General features: G+C 41.1%; 1 protein-coding gene across 2 annotated transcripts; it reads left to right on the forward strand.

The window, feature by feature from the left end:
- Positions 1 to 7,910: 7,910 nt before the first annotated feature.
- LOC124120062 (fibropellin-1-like) lies at positions 7,911 to 20,191 on the forward strand. Of its 2 annotated transcripts, XM_046482779.2 has the most exons (12): positions 7,911 to 8,095; positions 11,332 to 11,478; positions 12,253 to 12,369; positions 13,991 to 14,107; positions 14,434 to 14,550; positions 15,223 to 15,339; positions 15,875 to 15,991; positions 16,315 to 16,431; positions 16,639 to 16,755; positions 18,220 to 18,336; positions 18,842 to 18,952; positions 19,791 to 20,191. In XM_046482779.2, exons 1-12 carry the CDS (start codon positions 8,065 to 8,067, stop codon positions 19,871 to 19,873), a joined length of 1,308 nt encoding a protein of 435 aa, XP_046338735.2. In that variant the 5' UTR covers positions 7,911 to 8,064; the 3' UTR covers positions 19,874 to 20,191. The 2 variants fall into 2 exon arrangements, with proteins under 2 accessions (XP_046338735.2, XP_046338736.2); XM_046482780.2 differs by lacking the exon at positions 15,875 to 15,991.
- Positions 20,192 to 25,672: the final 5,481 nt, after the last annotated feature.

Here is a 25,672-nt window from a genome sequence, read left to right on the forward strand (position 1 = left end):
AAAAATAACTTTTCTCAACTTCAGAAATTCAGTCTTTCACACTGAAGTATTAAGAAAACGTATGATAACCTAGCCCCCTCCCCTCTCTCCCTCTCTCTCTCTCTCTGTGGAATGGATAGGTTCAGCCAAGTACTTTCTGTAAATAAAAGCGACAACATAATCCTTAATCCTTAATCATAAGACGGTTAAATACAGTCCATTGTACGATTCAGTTAGTGATGATACCCCCCTGCCCCCATGCAAAGGCAAGTCTATTGTTCACCTGGGGGAACATATGGTACAAGTCAAAATAGTAAAATGCGACAGGCTTCATGTACTGAGCCGTAAAATATGGAAACGCCCTCCACATTTCTACCGTTATTGCTTTAAGTTTGTTTGTTTGTTGTTTAACGCCGCACTCAGCAATATTACAGCTATATGACGAGTGTCAGTAAAAAAAAAATCTTGACCAGACAATCCAGTGATTGACATCATGAACATCGATCCACGCAATTGGGATACGATGACATGCATCAACCAAGTCAGCGAGCCTTACCACCCGATCCCGTTAGTCGTCTCTTACGACAAGCACAATCGCCTTTTCGGCAGGCATGGGTTGCTGGAGACCTATTCTACCCCGGATCTTCACGGGTCTAATGTTTCAAATGTTGAGGTAGGCGGAACGTCTGTGTCAAAGGTGAAGTGTTTGTTACATATATTTTGTACAATAAAACAGGAGTTTTCTGTTTTCTTTTCAACTATAACTATCACTACGTTCATCTAATAAATAAAGCATCGTAACTGGCTTGAAGAGTGTTGACGAGAGGTCTTGAAGTGCCATTAAAGCTGTTGACAACAAAGATTGAGAGGCTATTCTACCTCCTCAGCGTTCTTAACAGATATCTTAAGTGGTCCCGGTACGGACCCCGTCGGCACTTTCTTCTGTTTGTACTCCACTTGTCTCGAATAATGCATCAGTACCTACTGCGAGATACTTGTCCGGGGCTACTTGTCTGCAGGACTTGGGGGGAGACATATGACGTTATTACTTGTGGCAAGAAGCGGTTCTTTTATGTCTCAACATAAACTAAGCGGCAAAAGAAAGTATAGGTTGGCAATTTGTAATTTTACTAAAAACAGCGATAACTAGTGGAAAGTGGGTATTGGGAATATGACTGCCCAGGAACAGGTACCAAAAAACACATCACCCGAACGCATCACCTTTGACCAAAAAAATGGTGAAACAAGTTTCCCGCCTATGGCATAAACTGCACGTGCATGTAAGCTGTATAAATGCGTTCGTCTGCAGGATATAACCACACGTGATGAAAGCACACAAAAGAAATGCCACGACTGTCACAGGAGCCGAGAGAGCGAGACATCGGTATGGTCCAAATTGCCAGAAGGTTTGGTTGTACACCATTCACAGTAGCCAGGCTGATTCAATGTTACAATCAGACAGGGAGGACACAGGACATGCCTAGTACCGGACGATCCCGAGTGACAACACCACTGGAAGACGGTCAGATACGGCTCATTCACCTGCGAAACAGATTCGTTACGGCGACGGCGAAGGCCGCAACAGCTTTGGGACATCCCATTAGCCAACGTAAGTACTACGACAACTTCGTGCTGCTTGAATCCGAGCGTATCGTCCTTTCCGAGGAATGGTACTGACTGCTCAACATCCACGCTTGAGGCTGCGATGGGCGAGGCAGGTTCGACGCTGGCAACTTAGAAATTGGCGTCGAGTGCTGTTTCCTGATGAAAGTCGGTTTAACTTGTTTCGAAATGACGGCAGAGAACGAGTTTATCGACGTAGAGGGGGACGTTTGGCTCGGGCGTGTATTTTAGAGGTCCATCCATTCGGCGGTGGGGGTGTCATGGTTTGGGGCGGTATTTGTGGAGATCAGAAGACTGATTTGGTGATTATACAGGGAAACCTGAACGCTGTGCAGTACATAGACCAAGTGTTGCAGCCAGTTGTGCTTCCGTTCTTACAAAACCAACAGCAGGGGACATTGTTTCAACACGACAATACCAGGCCCCATACTGCAAGACTGACTCGGAACTTTCTGAACCAGCAGAACGTTGACGTTTTGCCCTGGCCTGCCCACTCACCCGATATGAATACTAATGAACATCTGTGGGACCATCTTGACAGACAGATTAGAGCGCGCCATCAGTCTCCCGTCAACAGACAAGAATTGCAGCAGGCCCTGAGAGACGAGTGGCAACGGATTCCAGTCCACGTCATCAGAAGACTGACGTCATCGATGAGGCAGCGTATCACAGAATGCATTGAGGCAGCTGGACGTCATACACGTCGACTGTGTCGACAATGAACTTGTAGTGTGTCTGACAATTATTTTGTGAAATTTCAGACAACTTTTGAAAATGAAATTTCTTACCCCACCATTGTTTACCTTGAGCTTACATTACCTGTGATTGCACAATTTCATTGAAACTGTGGTTGATCAATCATTTGTTACCCGTCCCTAGATTATATTATAGTTCACAGCAAAACATCAACTCGACCTATACTTTCTTTTGCCGCCCAGGTTATATTCATTGGACAAACTTGACTTCCTACAAAAAATGTGTTGGAACACAAACCAACTTTGTTCGACACTTCCTTTCAGAGAAAAAAGTTGAATGTCTTGGGTCAGTGATCGAAAGTAGAGAGTAGCCAGTCTCAATTATCTAATTACACAACGCCAGAGAGTCACCAGTCTCGAATATCTACTCAAACAACGCCAGATAGTCAACAGTCTTGATTATCTAACTAAACAACGCCAGAGAGTCACCAGTCTCGAATATCTACTCAAACAACGCCAGAGAGTAACCAGTCTCGAATATCTACTCAAACAACGCCAGAGAGTAACCAGTCTCGATTATCTAACTAAACAAAGCCAGTAACTAGTCTCGATTATCTAACTAAACAACGCCAGAGAGTAACCACTCTCGATTATCTAACTTAACAACGTCAGTTAGGAACCAGTCTCGATTATCTAACTAAACAACACCCTAGAGTAACCAGTCTCGATTATCAAACTTAACAACGTCAGTGAGGAACCAGTCTCGATTATCTAACTAAACAACACCCTAGAGTAACCAGTCTCGATTATCAAACTTAACAACGTCAGTGAGGAACCAGTCTCGATTATCTAACTAAACAACACCCTAGAGTAACCAGTCTCGATTATCTAACTAAAACCCCAGAGAGTCACCAGTCTCGATATTTAACTAAACAACGCCAGAGAGTAACCGCTCTCGATCATCTGACTAAACAACTTCAGAGATTTTTAATTATCGATCAACGCCATAGAGTAACCTGACTGGATTACCTACCAAAACAGAGAGTCACCAGTCTCGATTATCTACCCAACCAACGCCAGAGAGTCACCAGTCTCGAGTATCTACTCAAACAACGCCAAAGAGTCACCAGTCTTGATTATCAACTCAAACAACGCCAGAGAGTCACCAGTCTCAATTATCTACCTAAACAACGCCAGAGAGTCACCAGTCTCGATTATCTATTCAAACAAACCACTAAACACAATGTCTATTCCTAATACAGTACCAACCCAAAACATACTCCACCTCCACCTATAACAGGCCAAATCAGAACATACATACACATATAAATTTGCTAGGATTCTGCATCTTTCTTGATCATATTTCCTGTAACAGGTAAACTGTCAAGACGATGTAACAGGGTGGCCCTTGCTGAATCCTCGTCGTCACGGGGCGTGTTATCGGTAAATACCGTATCCATGTAAGGAATGTTGATGTTAGATACGTGACCAACACACCTTATTTTGTGGTCGTCCCTAAACAATACATCACAGTGGAGAAAACGGCCATCAGTGTATTTGTTCTATTGACTTGTATTACACTCTTCCTAAACTTTAAAAGATCCAGATCGCTGTGTGTTGAATAGTTTGGAAATATCATAATGCAATAAACTTACAAGCAATCCATTCAAACGCGTTCTTGGAGTAGTGTTCGTGATTACTTATCTGAAAAGCCTAACTTGTTCATAGAAAAATATCGTATGTCGTGATCTGCGTTCTTCTGACGTGGCTTTATTTCACGTCGGTACAGCTGAGCTCAATGACAAGTTAAATCCAACCTTGTCGTATTTGACTTCGTTCAAGCCGAGTTCCATTACAAATTTGGTCTTCCTTTGCTTAAATTCGACTGCGATATAGCAGAACTCAATTGCAAGTTTAGTCTTCACGACCCATGTGGGAATCGAACCGGGCCGTTGGCATGACGAGGAGGAACGACTGAACCACCAGTCCATCCCATCGCCAAACGTTACAGCTATGAGTAAAAAATGTCAAAAGGGGTGTCTAACAAAGGCGTCTTACTAATAGGTGTCTAACTAATGAATGTCTAACTACAGGGCTTCTAACTAACGAGTGTCTAACTAATGGATGTCTAACTAAAGAGTGTCTAACTAGAGGGTGTCTAACTTACTGGTGTCTAACCTACGGGTGTCTAACTAATAGATGTCTAACTAACGATGTCCAACCAACGAGTGTCTAATTTACGAGTGTCTAACTAACGAATGTCTAACTAACAATTGTCTATCTAACGAGTGTCTTACTATTGGATGTCTAACTAACGATATAGCAGAACTCAATTGCAAGTTTAGTCTTCACGACCCATGTGGGAATCGAACCGGGCCGTTGGCATGACGAGGAGGAACGACTGAACCACCAGTCCATCCCATCGCCAAACGTTACAGCTATGAGTAAAAAATGTCAAAAGGGGTGTCTAACAAAGGCGTCTTACTAATAGGTGTCTAACTAATGAATGTCTAACTACAGGGCTTCTAACTAACGAGTGTCTAACTAATGGATGTCTAACTAAAGAGTGTCTAACTAGAGGGTGTCTAACTTACTGGTGTCTAACCTACGGGTGTCTAACTAATAGATGTCTAACTAACGATGTCCAACCAACGAGTGTCTAATTTACGAGTGTCTAACTAACGAATGTCTAACTAACAATTGTCTATCTAACGAGTGTCTTACTATTGGATGTCTAACTAACGAATGTCTAACTAAAGGGTGTCTAACAAATCGATGTCTAACTAACGAGTGTCTAACTAACGAGTGTCTAACTAATGGATGTCTAACCTACGAGAGTCTTACTAATGGATGTCTAACTGACGAATGTCTAACTAAAGGGTGTCTAAATAACGAGTGTCTAACTAACGAGTGTCTAACTAATGGATGTCTAACTAACGAATGTCTAACTAAAGGGCGTTTAACTAACGAGTGTCTAACTAACGAGTGTCTTACTAATGGATGTCTAACTAACGAATGTCTAACTAAAGGGTTTCTAACTAATGGATGTCTAACTAACGAGTGTCTAACTAAAGGGTTTCTAACTAATGGATGTCTAACTTATGAGTGTCTTACTAAAGGTTGTCTAACTAATGGATGTCTAACTAACAAGTGTCTAACTAGCGAGCGTATAACCTACGAGTGTCTAACTAACGAGTGTCCATCTAACGAGTGTCTAACTAATGGATGTCTAACTAACGAGTGTCAAACGAAAGGGCGTCTAACTTACGGGTGTCTAACCTACGAGTGTCCCTTGCAAAAGGTTGTCTAACTTACGGGTGTCTAACTTACCGGTGTCTGACTTACCGGTGTCTACCGAAGGGCTCAGTCACACTGCCGTCCTTGATAGGACCATTCCCATTTAAAATTTGTCTGATCAAGATCCTGTGATTCGTGGCGGGAAATTCACAAACAATCAGATATTGTTCAGAAAGCGTCACGATTCAGCCGTTTCAAGCCGAATTCGTCCCGATTCTCCCGTTCTCAATCCGAATCAGATCCGATTTATATCTTCCGCATGGTAAAAAACGACCGAATATGTCCCGACAGTCCCGACAGTGACAGGACCGACCAAGACGGTTCGCATTCGGCAAGATCTGGACGCAAACTGGATTGCCCGTTTATCACGACAGCATTCCGACCCACAGGACACCTTTCAGACAACACAGGACACTGTTACGATATTGATCCGATACAGCAGAATCTGTCAAGACATAGTCACGATTGTAATCCGACAAGACAAAATCGGGTGAGTTTCCCGAACGGGACGCACCATACGGTCGGGAGTGCGTAGCCGACCTCTCTGGACCTTTCCCGATCCGTAGGACTCTGTTACGAACGTATACGACTGCGTTCAGACAATGATAGGACGTTCCAGATCATTGAGGATAGTAATCCGACTTTTTCACTTTTCGTTTCGTAGCGCTGTCTGATCTCAAACGGGAGCCATAATCGCCTCTGTGTGAACCTGGCCTTATGGGTGTCTACCTGATGGACGTCCAATTGACGGGTGTCTAACTAATGAGTGTCACTAATGGGAGGTTGCCAGACTGTTGACATGATAGATATGTCTGAAATAAACCAACTCTATCTTGTCTTCAAACAACACAAAACAAGATTTTTAAAGTAATTTCTCGAAAACAGTTTTGCATTTATATCCTTTCACCAAGAAATTTACAGTCGTTATTTCACAATATGTGTACACAGACGACGATAATGGAAGATGCAACCCTATCCCCGCTCCCTGGAGGAATGTGTAAACAGCGCAGGAAGAGAGGTCGAGTATGTGGGGTGTCATCTGACTCCATTCGACCACGATGATCAGGTATGTCTATAACAATAACCACTTTCCTGTCCAACTGTGTCTTAAAATGTCTTAGCGCTCGCCCCTTGACTTTCTGTTTAGTCGGTATCTCGGGCAACGCGGCCCATCATCGACAGCAGCTTTGTCAAAGGCTGTTCATATGTCAGAAATATACCCACGTGTTATACAGTTCATAACATTTCAACAAGCTTGACCAAGGACAAATAATTTTGTAATGCATCCACGTGTGAAATATTTTTGAATGTTGAATTATTTGAAGAATTATTTTATTGGACACAATTTCGTGATGAAATCTTGAGCAGAAACTGAAACTGTTAATGAGTCTGTCATCACGCAGCACATGATTGTACTAATTATTACACAGGCTACACAGGTGTGCGACAAGGAGAACCCTTTTCTGCCCTTCTCATTTCTTTCTACCTCAATTGTATGGAAATAATTTCCCGGATATTCTGTTCAGGCATTATGTTGAGCAGTTCATAACTTTGAATCACGCTTTAAAATACATTGTTTGTTCTATTTTGGATTCACACCTAACATTGTTTTACAACATACTTTAGAATAAAATGCAAAAAAGTATTTTCTGGGTACATATTCTCTCATCAGTTAGACGACATTTTCAGAAGAAAGATGACAAGAAACCAGAAATGTTGTCTTTAATTTAATTCATTTGTTATCAGTGGTTATCAGTGGTTTAGAATAATCTCCCAAACTGTGACATATATATATATATATATATAGTTATAGTTATAGTTATAGTTATAGTTTGGGAGATTATTCTAAACCACTGATAACCACTGATAACAAATGAATTAAATTAAAGACAACATTCAGGGTGTTATATATATATATATATATATATATATATATATATATATATATATATATATATATATATATATATATATATATATATATATATATATATATATACTTTTATCAATTAAAATTCATAAATCTTCATATGCAAAGGAAATAATGATATTTTACTTTATCAGAAATTTCATTTCGCATATTGGCTAAATGTATATAAAAAAAAAATATCGACGATCTTCTGTAACCTGGATGATAGTGAACTTCCCGGGGACACCTGAACAAATACACACCTACACGACAGTTGCTATACCATTGGCTGATAAACAGCAGGACTCTTCCTCTCTCATTGGCCAGGAGTGAAGAGACCCACCTTGAAATATGTCATGGTAATGGTCGTGTCTGTAATGGGCCCTTGTCTCCTTGGCTACACAATGTATAGACTGGACCCATCCTCGGGAGTCAGTGTGTTGCACAACATGTTTCTCTGACTGTTGTGGCAACAGATGATATTAAAAGAGCGGCGTGTACGGTAGGTGCCATATAGCTTCAGCCTGACACGGAAAAGACCAGTTCAGAACAGCAAGCACCATGGCGCACTTTCTTCACATGGTTTTCTCAGGTAGGGTGTTTATTCCTTTTTACGTCTCCCCTCCTTGCTCACATATTCTGGCACTTTTTGTCCATAGCTTATATGTATATTTGAACTTCAATAACGCTTGATGATCATATATATTTGAACTTTAATGACGCTTGAAGATCATTTATATGTATCAAATATACAAGTTCAAATATACAAATATGCTGTGAACAAAAAAGAACTAGAATATATATATACTTATCATCCAAACCTGGCTCCCACAGGAGATATCGCTTGGGTGAGATCAAGCGATATCTACATTGTTAGCAGTACTTTTTACACTTCAGACACTGCTTATTGCTGTCTACAAACTGAAAAAGTTAGAAGAATGATGTTGGGTGATAAATAAAATCTCACCCTTGTGTCTTTTGATATCAAATATATCAACAATCGTTGATATATTTAATATCAAAAGACACTTGGGTCTGATTTTGTCTCTCTCTCTCTCTCTCTCTCTCTCTCTCTCTCTCTCTCTCTCTCTCTCTCTCTCTCTCTCTCTCTCTCTCTCTCTGTTGTGTCCTCTTCGAATCTGGTTACTCTCTTGCCTTGACGTTTATGATGGCGTTTCTACCTTCTAACTTTATATTTTGTAATGAATACATATAGAATTAAAAATAAATAACACTCTTGTCTTTGGATGAATGCCTGATAAGGATTTCAGCAACAAAGATGAAGGCATCATATTCATATCTGGGTCCCACGAGTACTAGCACAAAGTACATCTTGTCGGTTATCAGTGTGATTTCGTGCGTGGCATTGACACTTGGGTTCTAGCCGACTCAAGTGTTTGATTAACGTGATAAATGTTTGCCAAACATAAATACTTCGATACTAATGTTTATTATTTTAAGATAATCAAAATGAAAACAAAACGACGGAAATATAATATTTGGCTATACCGGAAAGTGTACGTCCTCTCGCATGTTATATTGGTGGTGTGGACAGTAAGTTTCGTTTATGAGTGTTCTCTTCTAACCTGTCAGAAAAACATGTCAGGATATGAGAAGCATAGAATATATGTAGTTTGTCAGATAAGTCGAGAATGATTACAAATAATGTTTTAAATAATCGTGGAATAATTTACCAACGAATGGCTCAATCTTATCTGAAAAAAGGACAGTGACAAGAGTATATTAAAATATTCATAAATATATGAAATGACAGAATCTGCATAATTTAAGAATTCAACCAAACTTTTAAAAAAACTTTTGAAAGTTTATCGGATGTCCGTCCATATGAATGCGAATTAAACTTAATGCAAGCAATGACATGTTCGGGACTATGTAAATGTATGGGTAAGAATACAATGTGTCAAGAGGCCTGTTCTAGAGGTACCACATGCTCATTTTGCAGTGGAATCGTACAATCGACTGCTTTTGGCAGAGATTTCTTATGAATATAGTTTGATCCTCACGCTGAATACCCGGGTTTGATTTCCGACATGGGTACTATGTGTGAAGCCCATTTCTGCACCCCCCCCCCCCCTAAAAATGGCGTAAAACCATACTTACTCACTTATGAATATGGAAAGGGTTTTGTCAGTTGTATTTACATGTAATATTTAAACATGAGTAAGTAGTTGACCCAAAATTATGTTTATAGAAGTATTAAAACAGTACAAACTTAGGATGAAAAATCATCTTGGGTCACAGTCTTTTCCAATCATTTTGGCTTTATTTATTTCATTTGACCATGCACGTGTAAGAAAGGGAGTGAGTTTATGCTTGACGTCACATCGGCAATATTTCAGCCATATCGTGACGAGTAAGAATGAAGAAAGGCTAGTTTTAACATGTCTGATAATTTTCATCCCAATATTTCACTTTAAAACTTTAAAATCTGACATTTCCAGCGGACAAAAAGGGCCTCATCCCCTTTCCCCCCGTAACTTTCGGTTTAAGAACTGACTTCCATGTTGTTTGCGCTTATGGAGGTGTAAACGTATAAACACCCAAACAGCGCATTTACGCCTAGTGTTCACACTGGTATTAACCTCTACATCTCCGAAAACGCAAGACCATATTAACTCACTTCCCACACATAGATGTCAACGATAATTAATTCAAAGAATGCATATTTAATTATCCACCCCAAAAACTGTAGACAGCAATACGAAACCAGTGATACCCATCAGGGCAATAATACGACAAACCCCCCCCCCCCCCCGAATGACTATGCTTGGTTCGCCAGTCAGATATCACGTACTGACTTGCATCTATTTGTTTAAAGTTATTTCTAGGATGCATTGTTTAATTATCTCATAAGGACCAATCTATTATCGAATACCTCTGCAAACATTTCACTAAAGATTCTAATGAGATGTTTGCTTCCTCTATTGATCATCAGACCACGCATTAAATCTCTGGACGAAAATGTAAACGACCAGTCAGAAAATCCTCACAATTTATTCAAGCCTTGAAACGCGTTTAGTCCAGAGGCAAGTTGACATGTTCCGCGTACTGACAAGACGGTACCTATTCGCTGCATATATACATAGGGATTGGACTCCCCTTTATCCGCGGTAATCTGGAACTCTGTTAATGGATGTACATTGTATTGTAATGGCCTTGTCCGGCTATGGGTCTGTCTGCAAGGGGTATCATATGACGCGGTACTGAAAGCGTAAATACATTTACCGGTCTACCCGGAACATTTGCATGTCTATAAGCTAAGCTGAGGATAAAGTATGAGAAGTACATTCCTATCCATTACAGTGACACCATGACAGGAAAGACACTAATTGCTTTTTCAAAATAAGAAAATATAAACCGTCAGAGAACAATCAGTCTAATGAGTGAGTGAGTTGCGTGTAACGCCGCTTTTAACAGTATTCCAGTTATATCACGGCGTGCCAGCTTAATGTGGGAGGAAAGCCCAAAGTGATGCAAGTCTTAGACGCTTACCACTTCGGTGAAACCCACGAGCAGGGGTAAGGTGCTGACAAACCTAGAAACATAATCGTGGCAAACCGGGATGCGAACCAACAATCTTAGGTTTCTAGTGTGCCGAAGGGATGAAAGGATCACTGAAAATCGGTGATGACACCAGATGTTCTCGAAAAGGGTAAGCATGTCCTGCTCTACTGGTAGCACCCACCATTCACACTTTGCGATATAAGAATGTGTCTGTTTGCTGCACAATGTGAGTATACATAGTTCCTCCCTGTTACTCCTGTCTTCAGGCGAACTGATTGAGACATGATGTTTTGTCATCAACAGTAACGCTGCTTTGCGTCACCATCACCTCCACGTGGGCAGCGAACTGCATCAACGACGCCAGCTGTAACGGCCACGGCACCTGTCCCACGGCCTGCACAACTGTCTGCAGCTGCACTGGTGGCTATGGCGGGGACGACTGTGCTGTTCGTAAGTTGGTGTTAATGGTTTATGTTCACTCGAATTGCAAGCTCGCGTGACATGAGAAACTCGATTCAGGTATCTCGGCAAATTTCCTACGATGCATTCAATATCTCACAATAGTGACTTTTATATGAAGACGTTTATTGGAGTTAGGTCCCGTACCCGCCAGGATTCGCTGGCACACACACACACACACAAACACACACACAAACACACACACACACACACACACACACACACACACACACACACACACACACACACACACACACACACACACACACACACACAACACAACAACACACAAACACACACACAAACACACACACACCACACACATACACATACATACACACACACAAACACACATACACACACAAACACACACACAAACAAACAAAAACACACACACAAAACAAAAACACACACAAACACACACACAAACACACATACAAACACACACACAAACACACACACACATACACACATACACACAAACACACACAAAACAAAAACACACACACAAACACAAACACACACACAAACACACACACACGTCGCTATATAAGTGCAAAAAAGTTTGGACGCGACATTAAACCCCTTTTCACCTCGCCTAATATTTTGAACATAAAACATTCAGGATCCGATATTCATTTCTACCTCCATCCGTCCTCACGGTGGAACTTTGGGTTTTCCTTCACACTGAGCTAACACACCTGGATATAACTGAAAATATACTCGTGGGTTAAAACACACTCACTCTGTTCCCACTGTCTCCAGCTCCGGTGTGTACGGCGGGGGGCAGCGAGTGCGGTAGCAAGGGCACCTGCGTCACCGCCACGTCACCCTACTATTGTTCCTGTACGGAAGGCTACAGTGGAACGCTGTGTACAGTAGGTGAGTACAGCACTGATCATGGTTCACTGTTCGACTTCTGTAACTACTAAGATATATTAGTAGCTCACAAAACAAATTGCATATTTTCAGCTACTATTTTGAGCCCGTTCTACAAAGCACTTATCGCTAAGACGATCCTTACTCCCATACTCGTCTTAGAATTAATAATGAAAATAGGCTCAAAACAATACAGAACTTTTGTCATCGCTTATGTATGATAAAGGTGGTAACCATGGTGTCTGCACCGACACGTCGCAACAATGTAAAGAATTATGAATAAAAGCAACAAAGTCCCCTCCACATTCATAAGAAGTCACTGCTAAAAGCCCGATTCCGAATTTGTCATGTGCATGTGTTTCTGAATCACTATCAAATATTGATGACACCAGGTGTTCGCGAAAAGGTTAACGTATCCTGCTCTGCCGGTGGCACCCTGAAAAAACACGCTAACATATGTAAACAATTGTGAATTGCATAATATGACATCATTCTGTCACTGATGCGTCACATTTAAAGGAGTTGACAACCATACCATTTGCTTGCCAGTATTTTTTTCCAATCTTCCAATATGGCAAGCAAAGAAATAATACACATCTGCTTGGACGATCAAGCACTTAATGTTTTTTATAGATCTTGAATATCATTATACTTCTAGGTGTTACTTTTCATTTTTCATCATGAACATATTTGGATTTGCTTGGTAGATACTGAGTCAAGCAGATAATGCCATTACAGACGACTTTACTGAGTGCGTTTGGTTGTAGATAGATATGCCATGTGATAATGCATCGTCATCCAAATACAGAGTTTCTTTAAGCTGCGAGGCATAATATTGAACCCGGAAAATAATATTACTGTAAGGCAACACAAAAATGGATTTGTAAATTTGATTTTCAAAATGTTTGTTAGTTGTTTAACGCTGGACTGCATTATTCGAGCTGTATAACGGCGGTCTGTATATAATCGAGTCTGAACCGGACAATCCAGTGATTGACATCACGGGTTTCGTTCTAAGCAATTGGGATATGATGACATGCATCAGCGAAGTCACCGAGCCTGACCACCCGCTCCCGTAGGTCTCACGTTACGACAAGCATGCCGAAGATTTATTCTAACCCAAATCTTCACGGGTTATTTTCAAACTGAATCACATCTGGGCCATAGTCTACTCTAACTGCAGGAACGGTTACAAGATGACTACGTGCACGGTATTTCATCATGCGTAAAGCACAACCTACTCTACCTTGATGTTTGCTTCATCGCAAACTTTAGCAAACACCCAGTGTCGTAACTGTAACTTTTAGAGTTCAGAACCTGGGTTCTTGTGGCCCCCGTTTTGAGTTTGGCTTTCTCTTTTTCATTTTTTTCTCTGCTTCTTTAAATGACGGATTTACCCCGAACCAAATTGTTAAAATATGAAACTAGTGTATTTAGGCAAGCAAATATTTGGCTCGCTGGTTGTAGGTTCGAATCCCTTATTTGTCCGATTATGATCCCTGCTGTGGCAGCAGCATTTCCGTCCTCATGGGCTCCTCCGTTCAACTGACCTTGGTCAAAGTGACTTTTTTCAACTCACACAGCATCGTTAAAGCCAACATTGCCCTTAATAATATCATTGCAGCACCCATTTGCACAGCTGCAGGAACTCAGTGCGGCACCAACGGCGATTGCACAACAACAGCATCTCCCTATGTCTGCACCTGCAAGAACGGATACACTGGCACACTGTGCACCATAGGTTAGTTAAATATTTTACTTCTATAAACCGTCTCTAGATTCAGTCGTTACTTCAACGGCAAACCCGAGAAGCACAACTGTGTTGCTGATACTGGCGTTTGTTCAAGAGACAAGTGCAATTACTACATAATTTCATGAGGGCCTGAGTTCTTGGTGAAATTGCGCCCTGGGTTACTAAAGACTAAGACTAAAGTGTACACATCTGAGATCAGGGTCACTTTAGGCATTTCTCCTAAATATACCTGGTATTTCCCCAAATGTTTCAAACAACTTAGTCATTGAACATTGTTAAAGCCCAAATGACCCATAATAATGATATCATTGCAGCCCCCATCTGCACAGCTACAGGAAGCCAGTGTGGCACCAACGGCGACTGCACAACAACGGCTACTCCTTACGCCTGCACCTGCAAGAACGGATACTCTGGCACATTGTGCACCGTCGGTTAGTTCAGTGTAAAACTTGTATGACACTCATCTAGTTGTCTTATCCAACACTCTCATGAATGTTTCTTCCATGGCAAACATTAACAGTGCAACTGTATTTCTCATACTGGCATATTTGTTTCACAAACAAGTACAATTAGGTTACTGCACAACAGCCACCCCTGTGTCTGCACCTACAAAAACAGACACTCTGGAACAAAGTGCAACATACGTTAGTTCAGTTAGTCGCGAAATTCAGTTTCACAATCCGAGGCTGTCGGGAACGGCTGAAATGGACAGCATTGCTGTGCTTGTTCTTCTGGTTAGGGTTAGGGTTAGGGTATTGGTCAGGGTTAGGGTTAGGGTTAGGGTTAGGGTCAGGGTCAGGGTTAGGGTTAGGGTCAGGGTCAGGGTTAGGGTTAGGGTTAGGGTTAGGGTTAGGGTTCAAGAGACGTGTTCTGTTACAATATGCTTCTGCAATACGCGGCTTGCTTGGGGCACAGAACACCAACAGCGGTTTCAGTGACGAAAGTGAATACATGACACTTTTTTATGGACAACAACTTCTTTTATTCTTTGTACGACGTTTCAGAGCTACTTCTTACTCCTTCAGCTGGTGATTGACAACCTGATGACCTCATTCAACATTGTTAACACCATATCATCCTTAATAATAATAATATCATTGCAGCCCCCGTCTGCACAGCTGCAGGAACAGAGTGTGGCACCAACGGCGATTGCACAACAACAGCATCTCCCTACGTCTGCACCTGCAAGAACGGATACTCTGGAACAATGTGCACCACCCGTTAGTTATTTTACATGCTTCTATGGACGGTCTCAAAATTCAGTTTCATAATCCGGTACTTGACCGCGTTTCGCTACCGTGTCATACATGAAGAGTCAAGCGGTTTTTGTTGACCTTTATATTTATTCCGATAGCAGGAATATGTTGTTATCAATTATGACTTTCGTAGGTATGCCAGAATCCATTGCTTGTTTGTTATAATCTCAGATTCGCAATGGTTAGGATCCTGGGTTGGTAAGCTCCCCACTAATAGTTTCGCTGAACTGACAATGTATAAAGCGCCGATTAAGAGAACTATCACAACGGAATTAAAATTATAATAACCCTTAATAACATCATTGCAGCCCCCATCTGCACAGCTGCAGGAAGTGAGTTCGGCACCAATGGCGATTGCACAACAACCGGCACTCCTTATGTCTGCACCTGCAATAACAGATACTCATTATACGACTTGATTCAAACAGTACACTTAAACGCAAAACTCACACATCATCGTTAAAACCGTTAATTACCCTTGATACTCATATCATTGCAGCCCCCATCTGCACAGCTGCAGGAACTGAGTGTGGCACCAACGGCGATTGCACAACAACAGCATCTCCCTATGTCTGCACCTGCAAGAACGGATACTCTGGAACAATGTGCACTACCCGTTAGTTATTTTTTAAGCTCCATGTCCCCACCAATATAAAACCCGCATCAGTTTCACTGAACTGACAATGTATAAAGCAATCGATTAAGACAACTATCACAACATAATTCAAACTAAAATTACCCTTAATAACATCATTGCAGCCCCTATCTGCACAAAGTGAGTGCGGCACAAATGGCGACTGCATAACAACGGGAACTCCTTATGTCTGCACCTACGAGAACGAATCATTATACGACTTGATTCAAACAGCACACTTAAAGCCAAAACCCACACAGCATCGTTAAACCCGTTTATAACACTTGGTACTCATATCATTGCAGCCCCCATCTGCACAGCTGCAGGAACTGAGTGTGGCACCAATGGCGATTGCACAACAACAGCATCTCCCTATGTCTGCACCTGCAAGAACGGATACACTGGCACACTGTGCACCACAGGTAAGTGACGTTGACAGCACATTTACAAGCTGTGAAGTAAAACACACGCACTTCTTTCATAAACAATAGACTTGCCTGGAACATATATGAGCTCTGAAATAAAACACATGAACATTATACGACTTGATTCAAACAGCACACTTAAAGCAAAATTTCACACAGCATTGTTCAAACCGTTAATTACCCTTGATACTAATATCATTGCAGCCCCTATCTGCACAGCAGCAGGAACTCAATGCGGTACCAACGGCGACTGCACAACGGCAGTGACTCCCTATGTCTGCACCTGCAAGAACGGATACAGTGGGACACTGTGCACCACCCGTTAGTTAAGCGTTATACTTTTATGGAAGTCTCCAAATTCAGATTCATAATCCAGCACCTTGCCGAGTATCATCTCCGCGGCAAAATGAGCAGTTAAATTAATTTGTTATATACCAACAATTCCTCCAGAGACAAGCGCAATTACTAAGTGTGTGGCAGTATATCACTTCACCTTGTCCTAACCCTGGTTTGCTCTGTGGAAATGACCGCCTCCGTGGCCTAGTGGTAGAGCGTCCGCCCGGAGAGCGGAAGGTCCACGGTTCGATCCCGGGCCGCGTCATACTAAAAGACGTTAAAAGATTGTACTTGTTGTTACCCTGTCTGGCGCTCGGCATTAAGGGGCTAAAACAAGGACTGGTCGGCTCGGAGTCAGTATACTGTGTCTGAGTGGGGTATTCATGTTAAACTGCGGCATGGTATCTCAGTGAGCTAGCACTATAAATCGGCATCAGTCCGGACTAGTACAAGCAGCCACACACACACATACACGTGCATGCACGTCGCTATATAAGTGCAATAATCTTGGACGCAACGTTAAACCCAATTTCACCTCACCTCACCTCACCTCTGTGGAAATAGCTGGAACAGGGATATCAGTGTGTTTTTGTTTTGGATACGATAATATTTTATTTTGCAATGTCGATAAACCTTATGGGTTTACGATTTGTTTTTGACTATTCCAGAGATAGATAGGAGACAGAAAAACCGATAATGTTTATCTCCCAATTTAAAATAGATGGAAGTGTAGTGAACGTCATACATAATAGGTTGTGGCGCCATGATGTCTTCTGACACATAAAACATGACATTGACAATATTATGGATAGCCTGTCAAGAAAGCTGTCCTTACTAATATAACGATGACGTTGGTCGTATCAAATAAGTTACTTTCTTAATTATGTAAGGAATTGTTTTAAGAGTAATCTCCCCTTGCTGCCAGAGGGCGTATATGTTTATGCTCACGTGAGCATGACCCTCATGTGACAGCAAGTTAAGCAAATATAGGTATGTATGTATTCACATTACTTGTGCCACTATATGTGGATATGAGTGTATATATAACCGGTTCAACGAGTAAACAAGTATGCTTCCCTTGCCTTGAACTATATTGATAAATTTCATGATAACCGAGGTCAACTTTAAGTGAGTGTGTGAGTATGGTTTAACGCCGCATTTAGCAATATTCCAGCAATATCACGGCGGGGGACACCAGAAATGGGCTTCACACATTGTACCCATGTCGGGAATCGAACCCGGGTCTTCGGCGTGACGAGCGAACGCTTTAACCACTAGGCTACCCGACCGTCCTCAACTTTAAGTGAATATATTAGAAGGCAAATGATTAAAATGTCTCGAATGACCAGCACTTGCAATTGAAGCACATCCATGAAGCTCGTGACGCACGCATTGTTTTTCATAATTACAATCTGCACTCTATGAATAATTTGTTATATTTTATTTTAGCACCAATATGCACCGCAGCAGGAACTCAATGTGGGAACAATGGTGGTTGTAACACCTGCGGCACCGTCCCCTCCTGTCAGTGCAACGGCGGCTACGGCGGCAATACCTGCTCTTCAGGTAATGCAAAACTCAAACGATAACTGACTATCTGTTTGAATGGAGCTCTCTATTATTTCAAGCGCGCCTGTTTGGGGAGAATGTATATGCAGTGTATAATCACAGTTTATATAAAAATCCATAACTGTTTTACAGATCATATCCAGGTCATCCCGCAGCGCTTCAATAAACTTATGAAAGGGACTTAAAATATCAATGTATTGCATACCAAATAAGGCACCATCAGCTGGTCGATATAAAAACATATGACCTACATGAATACCGACCCCTTTCTTTATCATTGGCCAATGATAGTCGTGGTACGAAAGTCCTTGGTTATGTATCACACGTTAGGTGTAAACTCAATTTACTGGTCATATGTATGGAATAATGTTGGGACACTGTCAAGATCGCGAGAATGCTACAAACGTCGATGCTGTGAATGTCCCTTACAATATTCCAAACGTGTGTATGAGCTTAAACAAATTCGTGTTTTGTTAAAACGTCTTCTTCCTTTTTCTTTAAGCCCCGGCCTGCAGTTATACTGGGAATGAGTGCCTGAACAAAGGTTCCTGCAACACCACAGTGTCTCCCTACACATGCGACTGTGCAGCCCTCTTCACCGGCAACACTTGCAGTGAGTACTCCAGAAAGTCTATGTTTCCACTCCGCTCCGATGTCAGGGACTATTTATGAAGTAGCTATCAAAGCAGTATTGTCCTATCTCCTTCATCTTGAAGCATTAGATTAAAAGTGGATTTAAACATTTATTGAGATCTATACTACATTACTGTATACTTACAATGACGACACCGGAAACCGTCCATGTTGAAGGTCGAGGGTGAAGGTCAAAGGCACCTCTGTGACCCATTTGACGTTAATATGTCATACATCATGTGGAAAGTTTCCTAACTAAATGAGTTCCTGTCCTTTGACCTTAGGTGATATACCCGTCTTCCTAATGTTTCATATCTGACATGGAGTTCGAATCCCGGTTCGCCCTGATTATGTTTCTAGGTTTGTCAGCACCATACCCGTGCTCGTGGGTTTCATCGAAGTGGTAAACGTCTGAGACCTGCATCACTTCGGGCTTTCCTCCCACATTAAGCTGACACGCCGCTATATAACTGGAATACTGTTAAAAGCGGCGTTAAACCCAACTCACTCACTCACTCATATCTGACATGGACATCAGTGAGGTAGCTTCACAATTGACCCTTAAAACATTACCTGGTCTTGTTAAACTTCTAATTGTTGGCTCCGGTATTAATATAACAAATATTGTCGGTCTCCAGTAAAATAATCAAAAGGAATTAAGTGAAATGATTGATATTACTCTTGTAATAACATCCTAAAAATGAAATGAACATGATATATTACGGGAATAAGTGGATACTTTTCCTAAGGATGAGCAGTAACTTTTTCACATTAAGATGGAACTTAAGAGCTGACTGAAACGTTATATTGTTTTTCAGGTGTCTACAACTCAGGTCATCACGTGACGTACTTCTTGGCGTCCATCATCTTCTGTGTGTTTGGAAGTGTTCTGTTTATGTAACTGTCGAGTTGTATCCTTCCCAGGATCTCTCACCCACTAGAACACGGGGTACCATACATGAATTTACACCACACAAGTTGTAACAATATCGACTCGGGAAGAAACTACTTCTTTAGACCATATTTAAAGTAAAACCTAGAGCTTGGTCTTTAGGTGTTATAACTGTTTTGTGGGCAAGTTATTGATTTGTGTGTATCTCTGAGAACAACATAAAAAGTTCCTGTAAAACATGAAAAAGTTTGTTCTGTACCCTGATGACGTGTCGAGTCACAGACTTCTGTCAGTTGTTCCACTGATATAAAGGGTATCGTTCAACAATGAATGTGTTTGTGTTGTATTTCTTTGCCAAATCGTGGTTAAACTCCCTGTCAGGGATATGAGCGAGTGAATTAGGATTTAAAGTCACAATATTTCAGCCATATCGTGACTAAGTATGATAGCTTCTTACAAATCCCATAAACCTGACGCACCAGAGTCTACACCTTCCCAACAGTCCCACTATATCAAAGCGGGTGGTCACCAGCAATTGCGACGTTACGATTCAGCGTTATAATACGGCGTTAAATACTACTTCCTTGCAGTACACGTAAACATTTGAGGATGTAGGGGGGGGGGGGGGGGGGGACATACATTATGATTATGGAAATGTCTTTGGTTGCTGGATTCTCTGGGACTTATTCTAACCCAATGCTCTTCTACGTGTGGGGTTAGGGTGTGACGGTGAGGCTTTATATAGGGAAAGATTAACTTACAGAGTAGTTTGTGTACAGACTTCGAACTTTACCAAGTGGAGAAGTGTGTCGGGTGTTATGACAGTTTCTGCCATAATAGAGTAATAGTCGTTTTACTGCTGATTGTAATGATCGCTGGATACCTTGTGGCAAGACAAAACACATCTGCTCATAGCATAGGCAACTTTCCCTGTCTGTATGCAATATTTACTTATATCAAACAGTAGAAAAGTATCACTGTAGTATTACTGTCTTATAGGTGTAATGTAACCGCTAACACAAATACAATCTTTTACGATTTTCACTGGACAGTGTAAGTAAAGGGAATTTTGTTCCAAAAGTGGCTTTAAACATTGAATATGATAACGTTTTGGTACCGTTTTGAAGCATCCTGTTCACAGGTATACTTTAAGCGTAATCTGAATTCTGATGAAAAAATGGCAAGTACGCAGTCTCAAAGACAAACATAGGCTGCTGGGGACCTATTCTTACCCGGAATCACAGAGGTAAATGTTAGGGAGCTGCCAGGTTTCATAAATCATCCAATATAAGGAATATCATGTATAATTTCAAAGCAAGCGAGTCAGAACATTTGCGTAACGGAGCTAAGTGTTTGTAATGAAACTTTAGGATTCAACAAGCCATCATTACACGTCCCCTGGCCATAAAAACTATCTTAATAGAAATCCAGGGAGTGATATTTCCTGTGGAGGTGAAAGTAGGTCAATTGTTGGCGGCTGCATCAAAGGGAGAGGTGTGTGTGCTGAAACATGATCAGCCCTTGGCCAACTTATACATGGTGGGTTGCCATGGCATTTAGTGACCGACATAATGACAATATACTTAACAGCACGATATAGGATAGGATTGCACAACAATGACATCAGTAAACAAGAGCATGTTTTTACCTCGTGATAACTTAAATATCATAGGTGAAATACTTGGTTATGAAGCAAGGTACAAGATTCGTTATGTGTTGTGTGGCCTAATAATACACTCTTCAAAAAAAGAAACGCACAGGTGGTATGTGGTTCATTGAACCTGACTACACAACAAATCCGGTATATAAATTGCATATGTGTTATTGGAAAATGTTGGTGGCCTGATATTCGACAAACGGTGCGTCAAAACGCAGCCATTGTCGATTTGCAATGGCTTAAACGGCATTGTTTTCACACTTGTCATGGAGGAAAACAATAACGCAAAATGCACGTGCACGTTATGGCATTCGTAACTCGTGGTAGTGGCTATAAAAAGGCAAGCATAAGCCAAATATTTTTCATTCAATTGTCAACATTTTTCAAGTTCGAAAATGCCGAGCCTCAGCGCTGTCGATCCTAACGTCGCAATAGGACGTATCCAAAGAGGGGAATCGCAGTCTTCTGTTGCGCGCCACTTCAACATCAGCCACAGCGCCATTTGCCGCCGTTGGGACAGATACACACTGTTTAATTCCACTGATGACCTTCCGAGAACTGGCCGACCAAGAGTTACCAGACAACTCACTCACTCACTCACTCACTCACTTATGTATGTTACTGTGACCTACAGGGCAGGGCGCTGTGATAGCCAAATGTTAACGCGTCCGATCTTCAAGCTAAATCGCCCGGTTTGTATCTATGCAATGTGTGAAACCCATTTCTGATGTCTCCTCCATGTCATTGCAGGAATATTGCTAAAACATACCCACCCACTCAAAAATCTAATAAAATATATTGGCGGAGCCCGAGACAGAATATATTCCAAGGTTTCCAGAGGAGCCAAACAGTATTTTCGGAGCCTCACTCAATACATTGATTTCTGGGTATCCATTGACAATATATTTCCACTCTCCTCCCTTTGGTGTTAATTTGTAGATATGACTCTCTACCGTGATTCGTAAATATGAGCCGTGTCATTGGGATCGTATGCTGTATTGACATGGCTAAGCTGTTATTAATGTGGTCATTTCAGACACTGCTTTCAGAATAACACCGTGTCACGCTACATGTTTTAATAGTCCTTAAGTAGGGTATTATGGGACGGTGGTAGAGTTTTATGACATGTTAGGTATGTGTGCAATGCACTGAAAGTTTATTTATCCTCAAAAACGTAAATTTCATTGGGACAAAATATGTTTAATTTAACATCTAGAAAACCATTTTGCTTTTGAATCCATTCATACCTAATGTTATGTGTGCTATGAAACAAATGCGTGTGCATCCTTTTCATCAAGTAACACAATTTATTGATAACACAATATCTAGAAAATGAATTATATGTTTATCCTTTCACTTCGATCCCTTCTTTACTCACCGGCCCGTTTGGCACTAGGTCAACATTCACTAATCTGTGTTAAGCAGAGAAAGATTAACACCATAAAATCCATTCATACACCATCTGTGAAATATCAGTGGAATTTGCGATGATGTTGGGAGTGGCAACCGCATACCCTTTTACTGTTAGGATGTTTACACAGTGGCTGGGGTCTGAGTGGGTCAGACGTGGACGTGTGGTGTTCTCGTGGCCAGACATTGTGTTATCTGTTCCGATAGAACCACGCGGAGAAGTCCATAACAATGACCCTGGTCACATTTCTAATTCATGTTGTAAAATGATGTTAAAACTCGCCTTGCATTGAACTTGTACGCGCTTTTGCTATTGTATTTACTCGGATTTTCTGCCAGCGCAACGTAGCATCAAAAACAGTTTTGTTAAAGATTTGTTCATATGTCAGAAACGTATGTTCACGTATTATACAGTTCGTAACATTGCAACAAGCTTGCCATCGAAAGGACAGATGGTTATGTTTTCGCGTCCGCGCCTGAATTAGTTTTGAATGGTGAATAAGGAATTATTTTCTAGGGACGTACTTTCTCATCAGCTCGGCGAACTCTTAAGACGAAACTGAAATGGCATCGTTGTATTACACTGGCGTCTCTGTTAATTGATCTGTTATGTTTGACCGATTATTACAGAAGCTAGAAAGGTGTGCGACAAGGAGAAACCCTTTCATTCTTTCTCATTTCTTTTTAATGATCAAAATATATTTTCCGTTTTTCTCTAATGATCTAGAAACATTTGTACAGGACCTGTGCGCTGACTTCGACTTTCGACACATCTAAAATGCTTCTAGCTGTCCTTTTTCTCTGTTAATGGTCAGTGACATGACTTGTATACATACGTGAATAATTTTGTATATACTGTAACACGTGAAAACCTAAAATATCTTTGGCAAAATACTAATTATTTTCGGCGTACCATAGTGATGTTAGTGTGTATTATATCACTGACAAAGTCCGTGACAATGTTGATAAGTACAAACACGTAGGTATCATATTTTCGACACGCGCAGCAACTTCACGAAAAAAGGAATCCTTCTGTGATAATTCACCTAAAGCATTGACGTCTTTGATAGGCATTTAGAAGAATACCTGACACTTTTTATGGATTGCAACATCTTTTATTTTTTGTTACATTCATGTGACCTCTGAAGCAAAAAGGCTGGTGCAATAATATCCCACTTATTCAAAGGTTTTTTTCACATCCCCGAGATACTGAGGGTGAGTATCCATTATATAGAAGATATATTATAGAGAATCTCACCCGAGTGTCTTTTGATATCAAATATATCACCACGAGTTGAAAAAAGTTGAAAAACTCCGAGGCATAGCATTGTGCTGCATTTCCATGCAGCGATATCTACAGTGTCGAATAACGAATTTCTGTACCAGAATTTTTATTTAACAAATGTTATACTTTGGATAACACTTTCTTAGTAAAGTACAGATTGTCGTCCTTTTGGGGGGTTGAGTCCTATCCGGGACCACACACTGCCAGATTGAGGCACATAAGCGCCAGCGATCTAACCCACTCAGCCACCGAGGCTTCCACACAAATGAAAGTCATCCTTGTCTAACACATCATGAAGTGTCAAATAAATCGGTAAAATGCGAAGAACTAAGCTTGACAGAAGCTTTAACGTTGCTATACATACATTTAAGTACATTAAAACAATTTTCCATGGATGCATTATGAGAAGGCTCGTAGGTAAAGATATTTATCATCCAAAACTGACTCCCACAGGAGATAACGCTTAGGTGATTTGTGTAAAAATATATTTGATATAAAAAAAAACTTGGGTAAGATTCTCCATATATTATATATTACGTTTTTTAAATATACTATACATTCCACAGGCAAATGTTTGATGTATAAACTGGTACATTTATTTTTTATGCAGATTGTGTGAGTGGCCGATGTTAACGGTAGAACTGGAAATGTTTACCCTTTTCTCGAACACCCGGTGTCATGACCGTGTTTCAGTGTTCCACTCATTCCAGTTTCACCACTATCGAGACTGTTTATACTACGGTTGCCGTTATAATAGCCTTGAGTGTAAATAAAAGCGACAAAACCCTTTACATATTCATAAGAAATCGCTTCCAAAAACAGTCGATTGTACGATTCCGACTATATCATGAGCATGTGTTTATGCATTACTATCAAATAGTAATGATGCCAGGTGTTCGTGAAAAGGTGAATGTATCCTGCCCCATCGGTGGCTTTTTTAAAGCTTTACTGGAGCTTTGAATGTTGTAACCTTGATAAAACAACCTCTTCACGGCTTTCAACCAAACTCACTCATTATGAATTGCGGCCCGTGAAGATCCGGGGTAGAACAGGTCTTCAGCAACCCATACTTGCTTGTCGTAAGAGGCGACTAACGGGATCGGGATGTCAGGCTCGGTTGATGCATGTCATCGATCCCAATTGGATCGATGCTCATAATATCAATCACTGGAATGTCTGGTCCAGACTCGATTATTTACAGACCGCCGTTATATAGCTGGAATATTGCTGAGTGCGGCGTAAAACAACCAACCAACATTATAAATTGCAGTCATGCTTTTGCAGTTTTCCTGGTTGTTTCCAATGCTAATATGTGCCTAATCTGCACAGCATGGATTTCCTTTCCATGTGTTATAGCAATATAATCAACACCGTTGAAACCCAAACTACACATAATTACCATATCATTGCAGCCCCTCTTTGCAGACCCGAGTGTGGCGCCAAGGGCGTCTGTACA

This window comes from Haliotis rufescens, unplaced genomic scaffold (genome assembly GCF_023055435.1).
Source record: "Haliotis rufescens isolate VD_foot unplaced genomic scaffold, xgHalRufe1.0.p SCAF_6, whole genome shotgun sequence".
Taxonomy (NCBI): Eukaryota; Metazoa; Mollusca; class Gastropoda; order Lepetellida; family Haliotidae; genus Haliotis; species Haliotis rufescens.